The sequence below is a fragment of the Bos grunniens genome, chromosome 3 (genome assembly GCF_055505025.1).
Source record: "Bos grunniens cultivar Pamir isolate PY7600 chromosome 3, Bosgru_T2T1.0, whole genome shotgun sequence".
NCBI lineage: Eukaryota > Metazoa > Chordata > Mammalia > Artiodactyla > Bovidae > Bos > Bos grunniens.
Window position 1 is genome coordinate 112014456 of NC_141167.1, and position 17828 is coordinate 112032283.

At 54.5% G+C, this 17828-nt stretch overlaps 1 protein-coding gene, 1 long non-coding RNA gene and 1 other non-coding gene across 4 annotated transcripts; 1 reads left to right on the forward strand and 2 right to left on the reverse strand.

Annotated features, from left to right (window-relative positions):
* Positions 1 to 432: 432 nt before the first annotated feature.
* LOC147376832 (U1 spliceosomal RNA) lies at positions 433 to 595 on the reverse strand. The gene has a single exon (XR_015161756.1). It is a non-coding gene; the product is annotated as a U1 spliceosomal RNA (small nuclear RNA).
* A 1305-nt stretch (positions 596 to 1900) lies between these two features.
* Positions 1901 to 9897, reverse strand: VSIG8 (V-set and immunoglobulin domain containing 8). The gene is made up of 7 exons (XM_086393535.1): positions 9686 to 9897; positions 5993 to 6168; positions 5244 to 5445; positions 4899 to 5120; positions 4046 to 4171; positions 3512 to 3719; positions 1901 to 2602 (listed from the first exon to the last, which is right to left on the reverse strand). The coding sequence occupies exons 1-7, from the start codon at positions 9732 to 9734 to the stop codon at positions 2320 to 2322; spliced, it is 1266 nt and encodes a 421-aa protein (XP_086249661.1). The 5' UTR covers positions 9735 to 9897; the 3' UTR covers positions 1901 to 2319.
* On the forward strand, positions 4129 to 6690 carry LOC147376834 (uncharacterized). Of its 2 annotated transcripts, none has more exons than XR_015161235.1 (2): positions 4129 to 4307; positions 4783 to 6690. It is a non-coding gene; the product is annotated as an uncharacterized LOC147376834 (long non-coding RNA). The 2 variants fall into 2 exon arrangements; XR_015161236.1 differs by lacking the exon at positions 4129 to 4307 and adding an exon at positions 4365 to 4503 and having other exon boundaries at positions 4783 to 5447.
* Positions 9898 to 17828: the final 7931 nt, after the last annotated feature.

A 17828-nucleotide genomic window follows, 5' to 3' on the forward strand; every position in this document is an offset into this window, starting at 1 on the left:
GCTCCCTGGTTCCTGGAATGGGGAAGATGATGTCATTCAACACAACCTGCACAGCTGGCTGCCTCTGTACCTCACTTCCTTGCAGGGAGCTGAGCTGGAGGGTCTCAGACTGGGAGAGCCCTCCCCAAATCACCCTATTCAATCCCCAGCCTAAGGGCAAAAATGTGCCAGGCCCAGCATCCTACAGTTCTATGAACAAATCATCCTACAGGTGCTGTTAAATGTCTCCAAATAAATGAGGAAGAGATGGTTCCTGCAGTTCTCTGCTCTCCTCACTTAGTCCCCTTACTCCCTCCCATTGTGTCCCCATCCATCCTCAAGAATCCCCACCTCCCCCGCAACCCCACCCTCCACCCCCCCACCCCCACTCTAAGACATCTCTCCCTGGCTCCCTCTGTTCCACCATCATCTCTCCTTTCTTTTGTTTTTCTTCAGGAGAAAGTGTGAATGCAGTCCCCCCCCAGCACAAATTATGCCATCGAGTTTCCCACATTTGAGTAAATCACAGGGGCAGCACATCCCGAGTGCAATGGGTGAGCCTCGCCCTGGCAAAACCACCTTCATGATCATGGTGTCGCCCCTGCCAGGTAAGTGTCATCTCTCCTTTCTCTTCCCAAACTCTATCAAGGCAGAACCAGAGACGCCATTACCCTTTTGCAAGTACCCAAGCCAACAAGAAAGTTTTCCTAGTTACGTACAACCAAGCAAGGTTTCAGAGCTTCCTCTATCAACAAACTCCGAGGTCCATCCATTCCCCACAGTTCACATGGCCACAGGGTAGAAGCAGAAAGACTTCAGGAGCCCAGCTTCTCCTTAAGAGAAAAAAAGGCAAAAAAAAAAAAAAGACAAAGAAAAGGAAGTGCTATGCTCTCAGAGGCAGGTGGCTGGACAGAAGCAGGTAGAGCAGAGTGACCGTGAAGTACTATTATTGTCCTCAGAAGACCCTCAACCCCTAAACCAGGCACAGCTCCAGTCGTGTGCCTGTTGCAATCATCCAGCGTGGAGTACAGCCACTTGGTCCATTAGAGGCAGCTGAATTGAGAATGTGATGCTTAGGGCTCACGAAGAGTAGCACTTGGACCAAGGGATAAAAACAATGCGGGGACCCAATTTGAGTTCAACAGGAGAAACATATCTCTGACAGGCAGAGGCCAAAAGGACTGATTTGGGAGGTGCCACTGCAGGTATTCAAGAAGAGGTTGAAGTATCTTTTGTCAGGAATGTAGAAGAAGGAATTCAAATGTCAGGGAAACAGCATCAGTCTGAGAGTCAAACACGCCTGTTATTACCTGTGACCTTGGTTAAGATACTTAATACCTGTGAGCCTCAGTTGCTTCATCTATATAATGGGATACTGCACCTCACAGGATTAAATAAGAAGAAATATCAGAAAGCACCTGGCATTCAGAGGGTGCTCAATAAACGTCAATCCCCTTTCCATTAAAAAGGGGGCTAGGTTAGATGAACTTAGTCTTTCTACCCCAGAGTAGGGCTCTGAAACCTTTCTAGTTGTTGAAAAGGATGGCATACATCTGGGAGAGATCAGGAAGTCAGGATTTGCTAGGTGAGAGGAGACGGAAGAAAGATGCTGAGAATGGTCAGGGAATATTCAGAGAGGTCATGTCTGCCGGTTCCTTGTTTTCTCTTTTGATTTCTGGAATAAAAGAGAAAAGCAGGATTCTGGATTGAAAATCAAGCCTGAGGAGTCTCCGTCTCGGGAAAGGGTAGGATTAGACAGCCCCTTCCAGCTCTGACTGCTCCCGATCAAGGAGGGTAAGGGGGACATGTTCAGGAAATGATACTGGACAACAGGAAGCAAAGACTCCTCCCCTACCCCTGAGCATGGCCCACCACCCTGACCCCATGCCCAAACCTCCGTGGAACCACAGCCACCTCAGTCTCGAATCTTACATTTTCTTTATTGTGCTAACTCTGCTGCCTCGGAGCTCAGATCTCACATTCACAATTCAGTCCAGATCCCCACCCACCCAGCCCCCGGGGCTCTCTGCCTTGGCTGGGGACACGGGCCACCGGCCTCGTGCGCTCTCGGACTTCCTCCTCTCTCCCTCTCCACGAGCCTGGGGCTCCAAGGATGAGAAGAGGGCCCGAATGGCCTTTCTGTGCCGTCTCCCGCCCTCTCCTACGTTTAAAGAAGGAGGCTCAGCCGTTCGACTCAGTTCCCGAGGGAAACGTCCTCAGCCCCCAGCCGCCTCGCGGCCGGGAGCAGCCGAGGTCGGCGCCGGCCGGAGCGCGTCCCCAGCTGCGAGCAGAGAGCCCCGCGCCCCACTCCCAGCCGGGGCGCAGCCCAGCGGCGCGCGCTCACACCAGCAGGCCGTCCTTGCTCTGCAGCGGCCCCTCGGCGGCGCTGCTGGCGGGCTCGGCGCTCTTGACCTGGACGTAGACCGGCGAGGGGCCCGCTTCGCAGGCGGCGGCCGCGGGGGCGGGGCGGGCCGCCAGGGCCACGTCCTCCGGGCCGCCGCAGGGCGGAGGCGCGTACTTGCGGCGCAGGGAGCGGCTGATGTTCTGCGTCGGGTACCCCAGGAGGTGGGTGACGCGGTTGCCGCGCCCGCTGGCCTTGCACCCCGGCGCCACGGCGTCCTCTCTGTGGAAAACAACAGGCGGGCGGGTGAGCGGGCTCCTCCGCGGCGCGGCGTGGGCACGGCCTGGGCAGAGCCGGGGGCTCTTGGCAGTCTCTCGTCTCCCGCGCCTCCCTCCGCCTCCCCTCGCCTCTCAGCCTCAGCCTCGACTTACTCTCCTCTCTGCCCCTTCCTGACCCGCGGCTCCGCAGCGTTCCCGGAGCCACCGTCCCCATCCTCCTCCGGACGGGGCTTGTCCACACATGTCCGGACAGCCCACGGCAGGGCAGGCCGCCCCATCTAGGCGCCCTCCTGTCCCCTTCTCATGTTTTCGCAGAACCACCGGCTCTGATAGAAAGGGAACCTTGGAGATCCAGAAGGAGCTGCTTTCCCTGACCTTCTTTGCTTCCTTAACCCTGACCTTGCCCTCTCTCTTCCTCTTTTCTCATCTCTCCTCTCTTAATCTTCTCCATCTTTTTCTCCATCCCCAGGGTATTGCAGTCATTAGCACTACTAGTCTTGTACTATTTTTATTTCTAGTTTGTTTCTAATATAAGTTGTTAGCACTATTCTTAATATTAATGAACTCTTCTTAAATAGGCATGTCCAAGAATTCTCACCGGCGCGATACAAGGGAAAAGTGAAAAATACAGGCCCTGCCCTCCAGGAGCTTACAGTCTAGACAAGACAGAGAGGTGCAAAGACGCGAAGGAGATGGAGGGCAGGAGAGCAGAAGTGAAGACTGGCAGGGAAAGAGGAAAGAGAAAAGCCATGCGATGAGTGGCCGGTTGACATGCTCTGGTCCCAGCACTCCTTGGCGATGGTAGGCAGGGTGGGGTTGGGGGTCCCAGCCGGCCGGTGGTAGGCAGGGGTGAGAGGGAGCAGGGCGCCGGTCCCCTGCCGCGCAGCAGCATGCAGCATGCATCAGGTTTTACCTGATCTCATTAGACAAGTCGCCGCAGGCCCCTCCGCCGACCCCGCCGCCGACCCCGCCGCCGTAGCCGAAGGCACCGCGGGAGCCGCCGCCGACCCCGGCGCCCCCGCAGCAGCAGCAGACGAGCCCCCAGATGCCCACCAAGAGGCAGCCCAGCGCGAGCAAAGAGCCCAGCACTGCGCCGACGATGATTCCTATGCGCCGGGTGTCTGGGGAGAGAAGTAGAGACTAGTCAGGCTTTCTGCAGCCTAGCAGGTGCTTGGCTAACCCGGAGTGGCAAGCACAGGACTTCTGTATGAAAAAGGATGGGGGACCCAGGAGATCTCAGGGCCCTTGGACACACAGGGAGGAATATATGGGGAGAGGCAAGTTAACTCCTCATATTTGCATGTTTCTCCCAGGGCTTCCTGGCTGACCTTGGCAGAGCTATATGCATTGATGAGACCCATAAGGCTGATCCTGCTGAGACTCCAAAATACAGCCCAGGTTCCTCCCATCCAACCCTCCCAGCCAAGGAGCCATTGCCTGCACCCACCTGAGACCTTCACCTCCACAACACACACGCTGTAGCCCACGTGGTTGGCCACTGTGCACTGATACAGCCCATCATCCTTGTAGGAGATGTCCTTCAACACTAGGTCACCGTTGTTCAGGCCTGAAACTGAAGGAGCATCAGAGGGCAATGGTGAGGCCAAGGGGCTTGGTGTTTGAGAGCTTGACCCCAGCCTAGACCACTGCAGGATGGCCCATGGAAGGAGGGTGTGTGTACACACACAAGTCCACCCCACTGTGTCCAGGTGAGTCACCTTCCCCTGCTGAAAGAGAGGCAAGGAAGGCCCCTTTCCCAGCAACAGGAAAGAAACCATGATTTCACTCTCTGACCTTGGGGAAATATGCCCCCTCCCTGAGCCTCGGTCTCCTCATTTGTGCATTGAGGACCAGGTTAGACCAGAGGAATTCTAAGGCTCCTTCCAGCTCTGATCGTCTTTGATTGTGAGTACCAGTCAGCATCTCTCTGTGCCAGCAGTTTTACACACCTCATCCCGTGTAATTCTCACACGCCCTTGGAGGATGGCCCTTAGCATTCCCTTCTCATATACCGTAGAATGAAACCACAGCACAGAGAGGCCAAGCCACTTGCCTGAGCCTTGCTGCCAGTCACGGTCCAGCCAGAATGCAAACCCAGCTCTATCTGAAACCATGCTCTTTCCGAATTAGTCATGCTGCTTTCGACTGACTCTCCCCTTTTGCCTTCTCTTCTTCCCTCTATAGCAGCTTCTGGAACAGGCTCCAAGGAGGAGTCTCCCACAGCTGGTGCCGCTGATGACCTAGGGGAGCCCCAGCGGGACCCAGCATCCCCATCTTCCCCTCTCCCAAGGCCCCCTCACCTTGACTGATGGAGCTGTGGAAGGACTCATGGTAGGAGAGCTCAGAGTGGAAGCTGTGCTGAGAATGGTAAGACCCAGCCCGGTAGGGGTGAGTATGCCCGCTGATCTTGGCCCACTTGTAGGTGAGAGGTGGGCTGCCCCCATTGGCGAAGCACTTCAGCACCACATCATTGCCGTGTGTAAAGTGGCCCTCAGACCAGCATAAGGGCACCGCAGGCCGCGCTACAGGGAAGAGGGTAGTTGTGAGCCAGGGCCCAGCCAAGAGGCAGAGCCAGGCTCAGGGTGGCCAGGCCACCCTTGATTCTGAAGGCTGGGGAAGGGGATCCCAGAGGAGCCTGCTCACACCTTGGACGGTGATGATGACCCGCCGGGTGGCCACGGTGGTCTTCTTCACCCGGCACTCATAGGTGGCTGTGTCGGAGACTTGCAGGTTCGAGAGGGTAATGGAGGCATCGTACTGGCTGGGGTCTGAGGCTGCAAAGCGCACCCTCTGCTGCAGATGGGGGAGGTTGCCATGGTTGATCGTCTTGTCCTGGTAACTAAGGAACTGTGAAGAGAAGGAAACAGAGATGGTGAGACAGGTAGAGCCAAGGAAGGCCTTGTGGATTGGCTGTCTGGGGCAATTCACTGAACTTCCCTGAGACTCAGCTTTCTTGGATGAAAAACAGGAATGATAATGCCTGATCCACTGACTTTTAACAGAACGTGTGAGATCATATGAAATCAGGCACTCTCTGCCTAATAGCTACCTCCCAGGGGCATGTGAGGATTAAATGGGATGAGATGAATATAGCCACAGGCGCACAGAGAAGCTGGATGGTACTCAATCAAAGGCTATCTGAGCTGAAAGTGTAAGGTCGGGCCAGGACAGTGCCTGTCTTCCTTTTGGAGTGGGGTGGGAGGAGGTGGCCTGACTGACTGGCTTGATTGGAAATTACACAGCTCCTCCCCATTGCCCCATTCTCTCGAGAAGCCTTGGGGAAAGTTCAAGGGCTGGGTTTTCTTATTCGCCCTGCAGTGTGCTAGCTGCCCAACAAGTGAATACTATGAAGTGTGGAGTAAGGAGAATCACGTACCCAGAGAGAATCACTTACCACATTCTCCCGATGTGAGGGGTCTGAGTTGACCTGCTTCCACTCGATGTCCAGCCCATTAGGACCGTAGTCCTCAGGGTCCAGGATGTAGGGGCAGCCCAGCCTCACATTGTCACCTTCCGCCAGGTACAGGATCTCCTGGCCATCCCCGTTGATCCGTACAGCAGACAGCAGCGCTAGGATACAGGCAGGGCAGATGGGATAAGGGGAGCGGGACCAGGGCTTGGGATCAGCTTCAGCTCCCTTCTCTCCACCATTCCTTGTCAGTGGCAGCCCGGGCCTCAGTGCGGGTTCCTCAGGGAGTAGGGCCTGCTCTCAGAGTGTGCATGACTTGATCCATGCATATCTGTGCTGACTTGTGTTAGCGTGTGTGTATTCTATAACTGTGTAGAATTGCAGCTATACTGTTTGTATATTGTATATAGATAGTTATTAAGAATGCTTATATCTGGGACTTCTCTGGTGGTCCAGTGGTTAGGAATTCGCCCTCCAATGCAGGGGATGTGAGTGCGATACCTGGTCAAGGAGCTAAGATCCTATGCACTGTGAGGCAGCTAAGCCCATGCACCATGACTATTGAGCCAACACACTCTAGAGCCTACGCGCCACAACTCGAGAAAGCCCATGTTCTGCAGTGAAGACCCAGCACAGTCAAAATAAAAATAGTAAACTTTTAAAATAAAATATGAATGCTTGTATGTATGCATGATTATATATGCATGTGTGGATATGTCCACATATGTACATTGTGTGTTTATGAGTGTTTGTGGCTGCTTATGTGTACTGTAGGGAGATTTATGCACATGACTAGGTAGAGTGTCTGCTTCTATATTTACATGACAGGACCTGTGGGTGTGAGCGTGTGTGTGCCTGTGTGTGGAGGCATGTGGAGCACGTCGAGTTGTTAAATGCTCTGATGGAAGCGACTGGCTGGTTAAAAGCCACATCTGTCTGGACCAAGTGAAGTGGTCGTGTCCAGAGGCAGGAGGATGGACACCATGACCTCTGGAGTCCTCTGTGTGTCTGTGTGTGACAGTGCATATCTGTGGCTGTGTGCCCACGTGACGGTGTGTGCCTGGCTGTGTAAGTGCTCTGAGTGATAGTGTGTGCCTGTGTGCAGCTGTGACCAGGAGCTTGGCTGCATCCGTGTGTGACAATGCATGATGGCGTTGAGACCAAGGCCGCAGTCGTCTGTAGTATAGGACGGGCGAGCCTTGCGTGAAGGCATGTGGCATTGTGTGCTCTGCGTCATGCCCCCTGTGTGATCCTGTGGCTCAGGTATAGCCACCTTCACATGCTCGCTCCACCTGGGGCCCCTCCCGCTGCTACCAGCCCTAGCCTCACTGAGTCAGCCCCAAGTGAGGAGCCAGGATCTGGAAGCTCAGGACTGATCTCTCCCTCCCTCCCCTGAAGCCCCAGGCAAGTGCTAGCCCCAACCGGTTGGACCTACAGAGGAACACGAAGTTGGGGGGTTGGTACCCAAAGGGCCCCAACCCTGGCTGAGCGGGCATCACGCCACCTCCCAGTCTCCAGCCTTCCCCTCGCCCCCGGCCCCTTGCCCAGCCTGGCTCACTCTGCAAGAATTAGCGAGTCCTTTGGCATCTCAGCCCCTGGTCTCGATTGCTCATCCTGCTTTTGCTTCTCTGGTTCTCTCCCGGGACCACCTGCACACTTAGAGAGCGTCTCACACACACACACGATTACACACTGTCACAGCCAGAGACATCAACACACAGACACAGTCTTACACGCCTTCAAAATGCAGATACCTACCTATGGAGTCCCACCTTCCTGTACACACAGACACTGTCAGATCCACACAGACACACAGTCATACAGACACAACTACACACAAACACAGGTACATATTAATCCAGAAGATACACCCACTGCATACACTGGCAGTCCCCCATGTGCGTTCATTCAAGACTAAGCTGCAGAAGCTTAGCCTGGTTCTTAGAGAGCCAGCAGGAGCCCTTTCAACATCCGCAGCACCACAGGCATCACTGAACCTGCCCCTCAGGATCCCAGCTGGGCCATCAGCCATGCCCTGAACCCGCCCCCCACCCCTGCTCAAGCCTCCAGGGTAACCCAGAGCAGGCAGACTAGCTGCTGGGGCTCTAACGGGACTTGGTGATGCCTTCTCTAGCCCCAGGCCATGCTAACACCAGCCCACTCCTGAGATAAAGATCCTAACACCATCTGCCAGGCCCTGGGCTGGCACAAGGCAAGCCAGAGATGAGCCAGAACTCAGTAGAGTGCGGAGGCTCCACCCTGGGGAAGCAACAAGAGAATGCTCTCCACATCCTGGGAGCCAGCCGGGTGGGAGGGTGAGTATTCTGGGCAGGGGGCTTGGGAGGGAGGGATGGACTGAAAGAGAGTGTCTCCACCCTGCACTAGGCAGAGTGTCTGCCTTTGTCCCAGGCCAGGGAGCCTCACCCTAGCCTTTTAGTTTCCCTAAATCTCTCTCAACCTCCTCCCAGGCTTTCTGCACCCTCTTGCTCTCCTGGGGAAGTCACTCCTGGTGTCTCACCTTCACTCCTCTTGCTGTGGTGCTAAGGAAGTACCTCCAGGGAGTGTGAGAGGAGAGAGAAGCTGGGGGGATGGAAGAAGACCAGAGTGGAAGAGCAAGAGTTGTGTGCAGAGACTTAGAGGAGGGGCAGGGAAATCACGACAGGCTTGCCAAGGAAGAGGGCAGATGCCTCAAAAGCCGTGTCTACTCTCAGCTTGTAAGTCCTTTGTGAATTTGTAAGCTGCTTCCAGAACCATGAACCCTCCTTCTGCAGATAAAGGAGGAGAAGGGAAGGGAGGGGAGAAACGGCAGCCCCCACAAAAGGTACACACGACACACAGAGATGTGCCAGGTCCCCACAGCACAGCTTCCACAGTAAGCTCAGCCAGGCCAGCTCCCACCAGACAGAGAAGATGTTGCAGGCTTGCTGCCAGAAAGGCGGACACTCATATGCTCCCTGCTCCCTGAGCTCCTCCCCTGTGCCCCCTCAGCCCACACCCTGACCCCCGAGAGCATCTCAGCCATGTCCACCGATGCCCACACAGATGGGCTCTTGCTAGGACTTGCCCCATCCTGGGCAGGCAGCCTCGATGTCCAGTCCGGAGCCCTGCCCTCCACGCGTGTCCCAGGGAGGGGGCTCTGGGAGTCACCTTCCCCGCCCTCCCCAGGCTCACCCTGGACAGGCTGTGTGCTACCCTGGAGCTTTCACGGTGCAGGGGCCCAGTCCTGCTGGAAGCAGCCCATTCATTCTCCACCAGCCCAAGGCTCTGCCCTCTCCAGGCAAGTGGGGTGGGTGGGAGGCCCTCCCACTGGGGATAGCACACAGACCAATGGAAAAGAGATCTTTCCAGGCTCCTCCTCAGCCCCCACCCCCAGTTCCCATAGTAACTCCTGGTGAGCCCTATGCTCCCATTCACAGCATGTACAAACGTGTGTGAGCCCCACAGGTTCACGGACACAATGAAGAGCCATCCAAGAACACATGCCCCAAACCAAGTGCAGGGCTCTCCTGGGGAGAGGTCCCCTTGGCAACATCCAAACTCCAGCCCAGCAGGGCAAGGGGGGCAGCACCCTGCCAGGGAATCCGAGCCCACCTTCCAGGCTCCTCTGTGAGCCCCTCATTGCCTTTCTCCTGTGCATCCGGCATCAGGTGGGCATCCCGCCCCTGCCCAGCCCCATACCTGGGCTCAGGCACGCGAGCAGAAGGTGGAATGCTCCTCGGACTCCCATGTCTCTAGGTTCGGTGCTTCCTCCGCCGGGGCTAGGATCCCTGGGGCCGGTGGCTGCAGGCCGGCGGCTGTGGGTGTGTGGGGACAGGTGGAGGGAAGGGGAGCGGAGGGCCCAGACGCTGCCCGGGGGTGGCAGGAAGGTGCAGCAAGTGCCCTGCTGGGGAGCAGCCGGAGTTATTTCTACAGGAGGGAGGGGGCCTGGTCCCCGCCTTGGGGAGGAGTCCCAGGAGCCCTAATTAGCAGGGTGACAAAGAGTGGCCTACCCAGGCATCACCCAGCCCTTCCCCAAGCTCTTCCCTATCCTGAGAGAGGCGCAGGGTGGCCAGCGGGACTTGTAATTAGGCACCTGTTAAACTTCCACTTCCTCCTGGCCCCATCCTTGGGGTGACAACAGTCACCCAATTTTACGGCGTCCACGGAGCACCCCTCACCACTCATTTGTTGCCTCTTCCCTCGGGGAAATGGAGAAGAGGAAGGGGAAGCCAGACTGGGGGTTCAGGGGTAACCAGGAGCTGAAGGCTGGCGCTGACCCCAGGGCACTGTGTTTGACACGCAGGTTTCCAAATCCCACGCCCTCCTCATTTCCCTGACCCTGCAGACCCCCTCCCACCCAGGTCAAGACCTGTGGGAAAGGGCACCAGGGAAGGGGATGCTGGGACTGGAGGGGAGGCCCCAGATGAAAGGGACCCAGGACTTCAAAGGGCATCAGGCCTCCTGAGCTGAAAGGAGGAGGGGAGGTGTCTGTGGGGAATTGGGGTCTTCCCCTGGCTGCCCCCTCTTGAGCTGTGCCCTGCGCCTTTACCTGAGGCAGGGTCACCCCCAGGTGCACAGGATCCTGCAGAACCGGGTGTGTTACAGGGGATCCAGCCTCCCACCTCCCACACACAACCAAAACCAGTTCAGTGACGCCTAAGACGAGAGGGCCCAGCAGGTGCAGAGGGAGTGAGGTGAGTGGACGGGCAGGTGAGGGGCTGCTGGGGAAATGAGCGCCAGGAAGGCAGGGGAAGGGGTGTGCCTTTGTACATGGACACCCCTCACCAGAGTGTCTGTTGAGTAGTACCAAGCCCCTCTTTACACCCTTCTTTCAGGGATAGAATGGTGCCCTTGCTTCTGTGCACAGGGAGACCAAGGACCCTCCTGACATGGATGGTCATCAGGGTGACTAAGCCCCCACCATTGCAGGCAGGTTGGAGCTGGGATGAGAAGTCCTGCTGGGCAGGGTGAGAAAATGGAGGGCCAGCCCTTGCTCGTTGCTCCGGGGAGTGGGGGGGCGGTCCCAGAACAGGCCTTGGGCCTCCCCTAGACTCCAGGACTGCCCCATACACAGTGGTAGGGGCCCAGCCATGAGTGGCTTTATTCAACAATTCAACCCTCTCCAAAGGCTTAAGGGTCCTGCCCTATTGCTGACAGGGGCACAGGAAGGGGATGGGGAAGAGTCTTGGAGAGAGTCACGGGGCTCAGGACGCTGCCAGGGCCCACCCCTCTGGGAAAAATAAGACAGAACAATAAGGAAGTACAAGGAGTCTATGCTGGAATCTCTGCATTCCAGCCCCACAGCTGCACTCCCAACAATAACAGCGTGCTCCGGGGCCCACGACTTGTACACTGTAAATGTCCTTATTTGCTTATTCACTTTAAGGATTATAGGATTGGCCTGCACACTCTGGAGAACACAGATCATTATTCCCACTTTACAGATGGGGATATAGAGGTCTAGAAAAACACGAGGATTTAGTCTAGGTGATGCTGCTACAGCCTGACTAAGTGGAGAACAAGCAGGCATCCTGACTCTCAGTCCAGAGTGGACCAAGAAAAGGGCATAGCAACCCTGTGGGTTACCAGACCCACTCCTGGGGAAAGGCAATGATAGGTGGAGGGGTGAACAGGTGGGGCCAGGAAGAGGGAGTCTGAAAAGAGAGGAGTAAGACTGTGGTTCCTTTAGACTGAAATGTAGGCCTGGAGTTTAACTGGATTCGGAATTTTAGCTACTGTTAGAGTTGGAGAGAAGACTGGAGCCGAGATTAAGATTGAGGTTAGGTGGAATGAGGAACGAGGCTCAGGTCAGATTTGAGGTTGGGAAGAGAGTTAACATTAGGATTAAGGATAGAATTACAGCTAGAACTGAGGCTAGGCTTCATGGCTGGGATTCGTGTTTGATAAGGAACAGGGTTTTAGTGTCATCTACAGCTTTGCCTGGGGATGCAATCGAAGGCAGGCTTGAGATTGACTTAGGATTGGATTTAGAGCTGGGTTAAACTTGAGTTTGGGATTTGACTTAGAATAGGCATGGGAAATAGATGGGGAAACAGTGGAAACAGTGTCAGACTTTATTTGGGGGGGCTCCAAAATCACTGCAGATGGTGACTGCAGCCATGAAATTAAAAGACGCTTACTCCTTGGAAGGAAAGTTATGACCAACCTAGATAGCATATTCAAAAGCAGAGACATTACTTTGCCAACAAAGGTCCATCTAGTCAAGGCTATGGTTTTCCAGTGGTCATGTATGGATGTGAGAGTTGGACTGTGAAGAAAGCAACAAAGAATTGATGCTTTTGAACTGTGGTGTTGGAGAAGACTCTTGAGAGTCCCTTGGACCGAAAGGAGATCCAACCAGTCCATTCTAAAGGAGATCAGTCCTGGGTGTTATTTGGAAGGAATTATGCTAAAGCTGAAACTCCAGTACTTTGGCCACCTCATGCGAAGAGTTGACTCATTGGAAAACACTCTGATGCTGGGAGGGATTGGGGGCAGGAGGAGAAGGGGATGACAGAGGATGAGATGGCTGGATGGCATCACTGACTCGATGGACTTGAGTTTGAGTGAACTCCAGGAGTCCGTGATGGACAGGGAGGCCTGGTGTGTTGCAATTCATGGGGTCACAAAGAGTCACACAAGACTGAGCTACTGAACTGAACTGAACTGAGGCTGTGGTTAGAGTTAAAACTTCGGTTAAAGTTACATGGACAGAGGGTTCATGGGGATCAAAAATGAGGTTGTATTTATGATATAGAAAGACCTCAACCTTCATTCATTAAGTCTGACTTTGGCTAGAATTTTCATTCCTTTCTTCTGGGAGAATACCAGTAGCACATGTTCATTGGGATTTCAAAATTTTGGAAAGAGTTCTAAATACATGTATGCCCATCTGAAAGAAATAAAGCAACTGAATCCCATAAGAAATACAACCTCTTAAATTCTGCTCCATGACCTAAGCTCACCATCTGGTCAAGCTCCCAGAAGGGCATTTGGGGAGGGGATGCAGGAAGTTATATCAGTGAGTGGGGCTCTGACACCAAATGGAACTGGACAATGGGGTCCATCAGAGGCAGTTTTACTTGGGTGAAGGGGTTCCTGGTTTTGAAGTCGAGGAGATTGGCTCTGGGGGAGACCAAGGGCCTAGATGCTCCTGGGAGAACAGCCACTTTTGAGGTCTCCATGCAGGGGCTCCTCAAAGTCTCAAAAGGCAGGACACATTGTTGCTCCCCTTTGACCCACTGAGGGCTAATTACCACCTCCTTGCAATCTGGGGCCCATAAAAGCAGCTGTCGGCATTCTTGCCTTGCGCCCTGAGCCCTGCAGGGATTTTGGGGAGTGGTATTGGAGTGATGGCACTGGGGCATCTGCTCAATTTTCAAAGCACAATTCCAGCCCATGGCCCCTCCCTCTGGGACCAGCTCCCAGCCCTCCTTTCTCTGTGACTTTCATCCTGGGGGAGGAGGCCCCCTCCCCCAATTCTTCCCTCCCTTTTCCCCACCAGTCTTCACCCCAAACATCCCATTGCCCCACCCACTTCCTTTTCAGGTCCTATAAAGGTCTGGGCAGATCCAGTAAAGTACTAGGATTCCCTGTGTGCCCCCTTAGAGAGAGAGAGAGATTGGGAGAGGCAGTGGTTAGTAAAGGGGCAGGGAAACAGATGCCATCCAGGTGGCCCCCCCAGAGGCTGAGAGAGGGACAGGAGGCAGAGGATCCAGGCTACAGTCTGGAACAGAGTGCACCAATTTCCAAAAGGGCCCCTTGTTTTTCTTTGAGAAATCTGTAGCTCCCTGGAGGAGAATGGCCCCTCTATCGTGCGCACACACACACACACACACACCACCAGACTGGGTTGTATTTGCTTCTCTTCTAAGGAAGAAACAGAAACTCAAAGACAGAAACTTGGAAAGGCGTGAACAGGAGTACAGAGGCAGAGAGAAGAGGCAGACAAGGACCTAGAGAGGCCCAGAGGCTGCTTCTGAGAGGAGGGGCAGCCCAACCCCAGAACATCGTGGGGAGGGACAGGCACTGCCCCCATCTGCCTGGACCTATCCCCAACCCCTCCTCCCAGGCCTCTGAGGCTCAGCTTCAAGCTCCCCATCTCCCCTCCAGGGCCCACCCCTGTGACATCCAGGGAGCAAACAGCAGCCCTGGGAGTGCTGAGCAGAGAAACCTCCGAGGAAAGGGTCTGGTGGCAGGAGAGCCATGGGGCAGACAGTCTCATGCTCAGAGAGGGCAAACAGAGGTGCCTGGTACATGGTCACAGAGAAGCCTGGGAACCCCAGCTCTCAGCGAAGGTTTGGTGTCGGAGATCCGCCAGGTGAGGTCCTGCTTGGACAAGAAGAATGGAGGTGCCTGGGTGGTAGAGTGCTGTGATGGGAGCATGTCGAGTTCAGACAGGGAAGAGTTACAGTTCAGAAAAGGCTTCCCAGGTGGCTCAGTGGCAAAGATTCCACCTGCCAATGCAGGAGACACCAGAGATGCACGTTCAGTCCCTGGGTCGGGAAGGTCCCTGGGTCGGGAAGATCCCCTGGAGGAGACATGGAAACCCACTCCCAGTGTTCTTGCCTGGAGAATCCCATGAACAGAGGAGCCTGGTGGGCTACAGTCCATAGGGTCACAAAGAGTTGGACACGACTGAGTGATTGAGAACACAGAGAGAAGGACAAGATCCACGAGTGAGGTTCAGTTTCAGAAACAAGATTGGGGTTTAGGGACTGAGGCCCCCGTCAAGGCTAGTGGGCAAGAGTTTCTGAGATGTGAGACCCAGGGTCTCCTTACGCCTCAGCTCAGGCTTCCCAAGGCTCAGTGATTCCTGCTCATCCACTTCAGAAGAACGGGGACCCTAGGAGGGAGCCTGGATACAACCAGATTTCTGCCAGCAGGAGACATCCTGGAGCTGACCTAGAGTCGGAAGAGCAGACAGCCCCGAAATTGTCCCCATCGCTGAAAGGAGTGGTCTAACCTACTTTATCAGCAGAATGTCTTAGCAAAGTGAGGCTGCTTAAACACTATAAACTGAGTTGTTATCAAGGGAACAGTGGAGGAAAGAAGAATTCACTTTGAAAGACTATGTGAATCCCTGATGGCAAACCTGAAGAATTAAGAGACCTTAAGGATAAAAGAGAACTCACCTCAACGAGATCAACCATTTCTTACAGAACCTTCATCCATTAACAAACCAGCTGGGCCTAGTGTCTAGGCCCTGGGGAAGCAACGGTTAACAAAATCCTGTCTTCTGGAGCGCTCAGTCTGGAGGGGGAGACAGAAAAGGGAAGGGGCACCAGCTCCTATCACAGGCTGATGACCTCCCATCATATGTGGCAAGACCCCCTGGTGTGTTGGAAATGACCTTTAAACACTGATCTGAAGGATAACTAAGGATGTACTTGGTTTGTCTGAGAGTGGAAAGAGGTGGCCGGCAGAGTATTTCAGTCCTTGAAAAATAAACCAGAGCTCTGGCAGACACAGCAAAGGAGAGAGTGAAGTTGGAAAAGACAGCTGATGGTATTTTTGGACGGAGGAGGCACAATCCTTGAGAACTGAACCTCTGGGGACCTTCTACCCTATCTGTCCGAGTGCCCCCTGGGGTCAGAGCCAGACCCCTGGGATAAACCAGGCAATGAAGACAGATCATCCTGGACTGTGTATGTTTGCATGCGGGGAGAGAGACCTTGTGATGATTACCCTACATGTCCAATAGGACTTTGATCTTCGGTATCAGTATTTATCTTCAGTAAAGTGGTGTTGGAGAAGACTCTTGAGAGTCCCTTGGACTGCAAGGAGATCCAACCAGTCCATTCTAAAGGAGATCAGCCCTGGGATTTCTTTGGAAGGAATGATGCTGAAGCTGAAACTCCAGTACTTTGGCCACCTCATGAGAAGAGTTGACTCATTGGAAAAGACTCTGATGCTGGGAGGGATTGGGGGCAGGAGGAGAAGGGGACAACAGAGGCTGAGATGGCTGGATGGCATCACTGACTCGATGGACGTGAGTCTGAGTGAACTCCAGGAGTTGGTGATGGACAGGGAGGCCTGGCGTGCTGCGATTCATGGGGTGGCAAAGAGTCGGACATGACTGAGCGACTGAACTGAACTGAAAGTATAATTTTACTTTATAGAAGTAAAATTTGCCTTGGGTTCTGCCACTGGGATTCCTCAACACATATGCCCAGAGGGAGCTTCCCCTTGCCGCTGCTCCTGAGTGGTTTCCAGTCTTGCCTTGTTTTCCCGGAATTTGCCAGGGAAGCTGTGGGGAGCCTTCAGGTAGCAGAGCAAAGCTGGGTGTGTGTCTGCTGCAAGGCCTTGCCCACTAAGCCCTTCCGACCAGCCTGCACTCTGCCCTCCCTGTTTGCTTCCTGTTGCCTGGACACTGGGAAAGCAGAAGGTGGTGCCAGAGGGGGTGGGGCTCAGAGGCAACAGAGCTTGGCCAGAGCTGCCTGGGGCGGTGGGAGTGTGAACTGTCAGGAGAGCAACATGCCCAGCCCAAGGGATAAGTGGAAGGTTTCCCAGTTTCCCCCCCTCCCTCCCTCCAACACGCTTCTCTCTCCCCCTACCAAATGCTCAGAAGAACACTGTGTTCCCGAACTGCACACGCTTTCCCCAGGGGGTCAGGCTGCACAGTAGCTGGGGTAGGAGATATCTGAAGGGGCATCATGAAGAAAACATGGATTTGTCTCATGTGGTCCCAAGAAGCAGAACTAGGGCCCCCAGAGGATGGTCAGGAAGACATGCAGTGACTCCATGTTAAGAACTTTCTGAGCATTGGGGTTGCTCTAAGACAGTTTGGGTTTTGCTTTATGAGGTAATAAGCAGCCTGTCTCTTAAGGTGTGCAAGCTCAGATGGTCCAACCATTTGATTAGTTTACAAAGAAGTTTCCAGGGTAAAAGAGTCTTGGATGTCATTTCCAGCCTTGACCTTCTGTGATTTGGTGCTCACTCCCACTAGCTCCGGGGACAAAGCAGTCTTTCCCAGGATCTGTACAAAAAACCTCATGAGCTCTGGGCAGTTTCTCCGACTCCCTACTCCCATTCAGCCCCTTGACTCCTCTTTCCAGGGACCCTATTCCTGTCACAGTCTCAAAGTCATCCAAGCGCAGGGAAGTGATGGCTACCCTACTCCCAAGAGGCTGTGGAGAGTGTGGGAAGAAATGCAGGGCTGGGAGGTTGGGAACTTGGAGGGTGAGGACAGCAGGAAGGTCTAAGCTATTTAAAGCCAGTCAAATCAAGAATAACTTAGTCTTTTCTGGGACTCTAGATTTCCGTGATGTTGGAAATGAATTTCTCCCAGGTAACCTTGGTGTGATTTGCCAGGATGTCTCTCAGAGGGTGGGAGAGGGAGGGAAAGGGGGGCAGGCCACCTCGGCAGCAGCCTGGAATGTGAGAGAGACGTTGGTCGGGAGTGAGCCACCCCTCCCCACAGTCCGCTCCCAGGCGCCTAGACCCCCAGAAGCAGCAGTGCGGGGGATGAGTGAGGAACCAGAGCGAGGCGTTCCGTGGACTCTCCACCCAGACTTCTTGTCTGAGACTCCAGCGTCTCCCCTCCACTGTCACCTCAACAGCTGCCACCCTTCCTCACCCCAAAAGCCCTGACTGGCTTTGAAATATCCTGAGCCCCTTTCATCTGAGCTTAATCAAAGTACTTTTACTGAGACCAATTAATGCCCAGAGGTGGCTAGAGTCACCGACGGGGATACTGAAGCTTTCAGGGGGTACTGGAGGACATCCCAGGACCCCACTGAGTCAGGGACAGCCTGGCTCAGCCACCAGAGCTGGCTGCTAAGTCGTGCCCCATTGGTGCTGCTTCTGCGGCAGGGGCAAAGGCTCTGAGACCGCCTCCAAG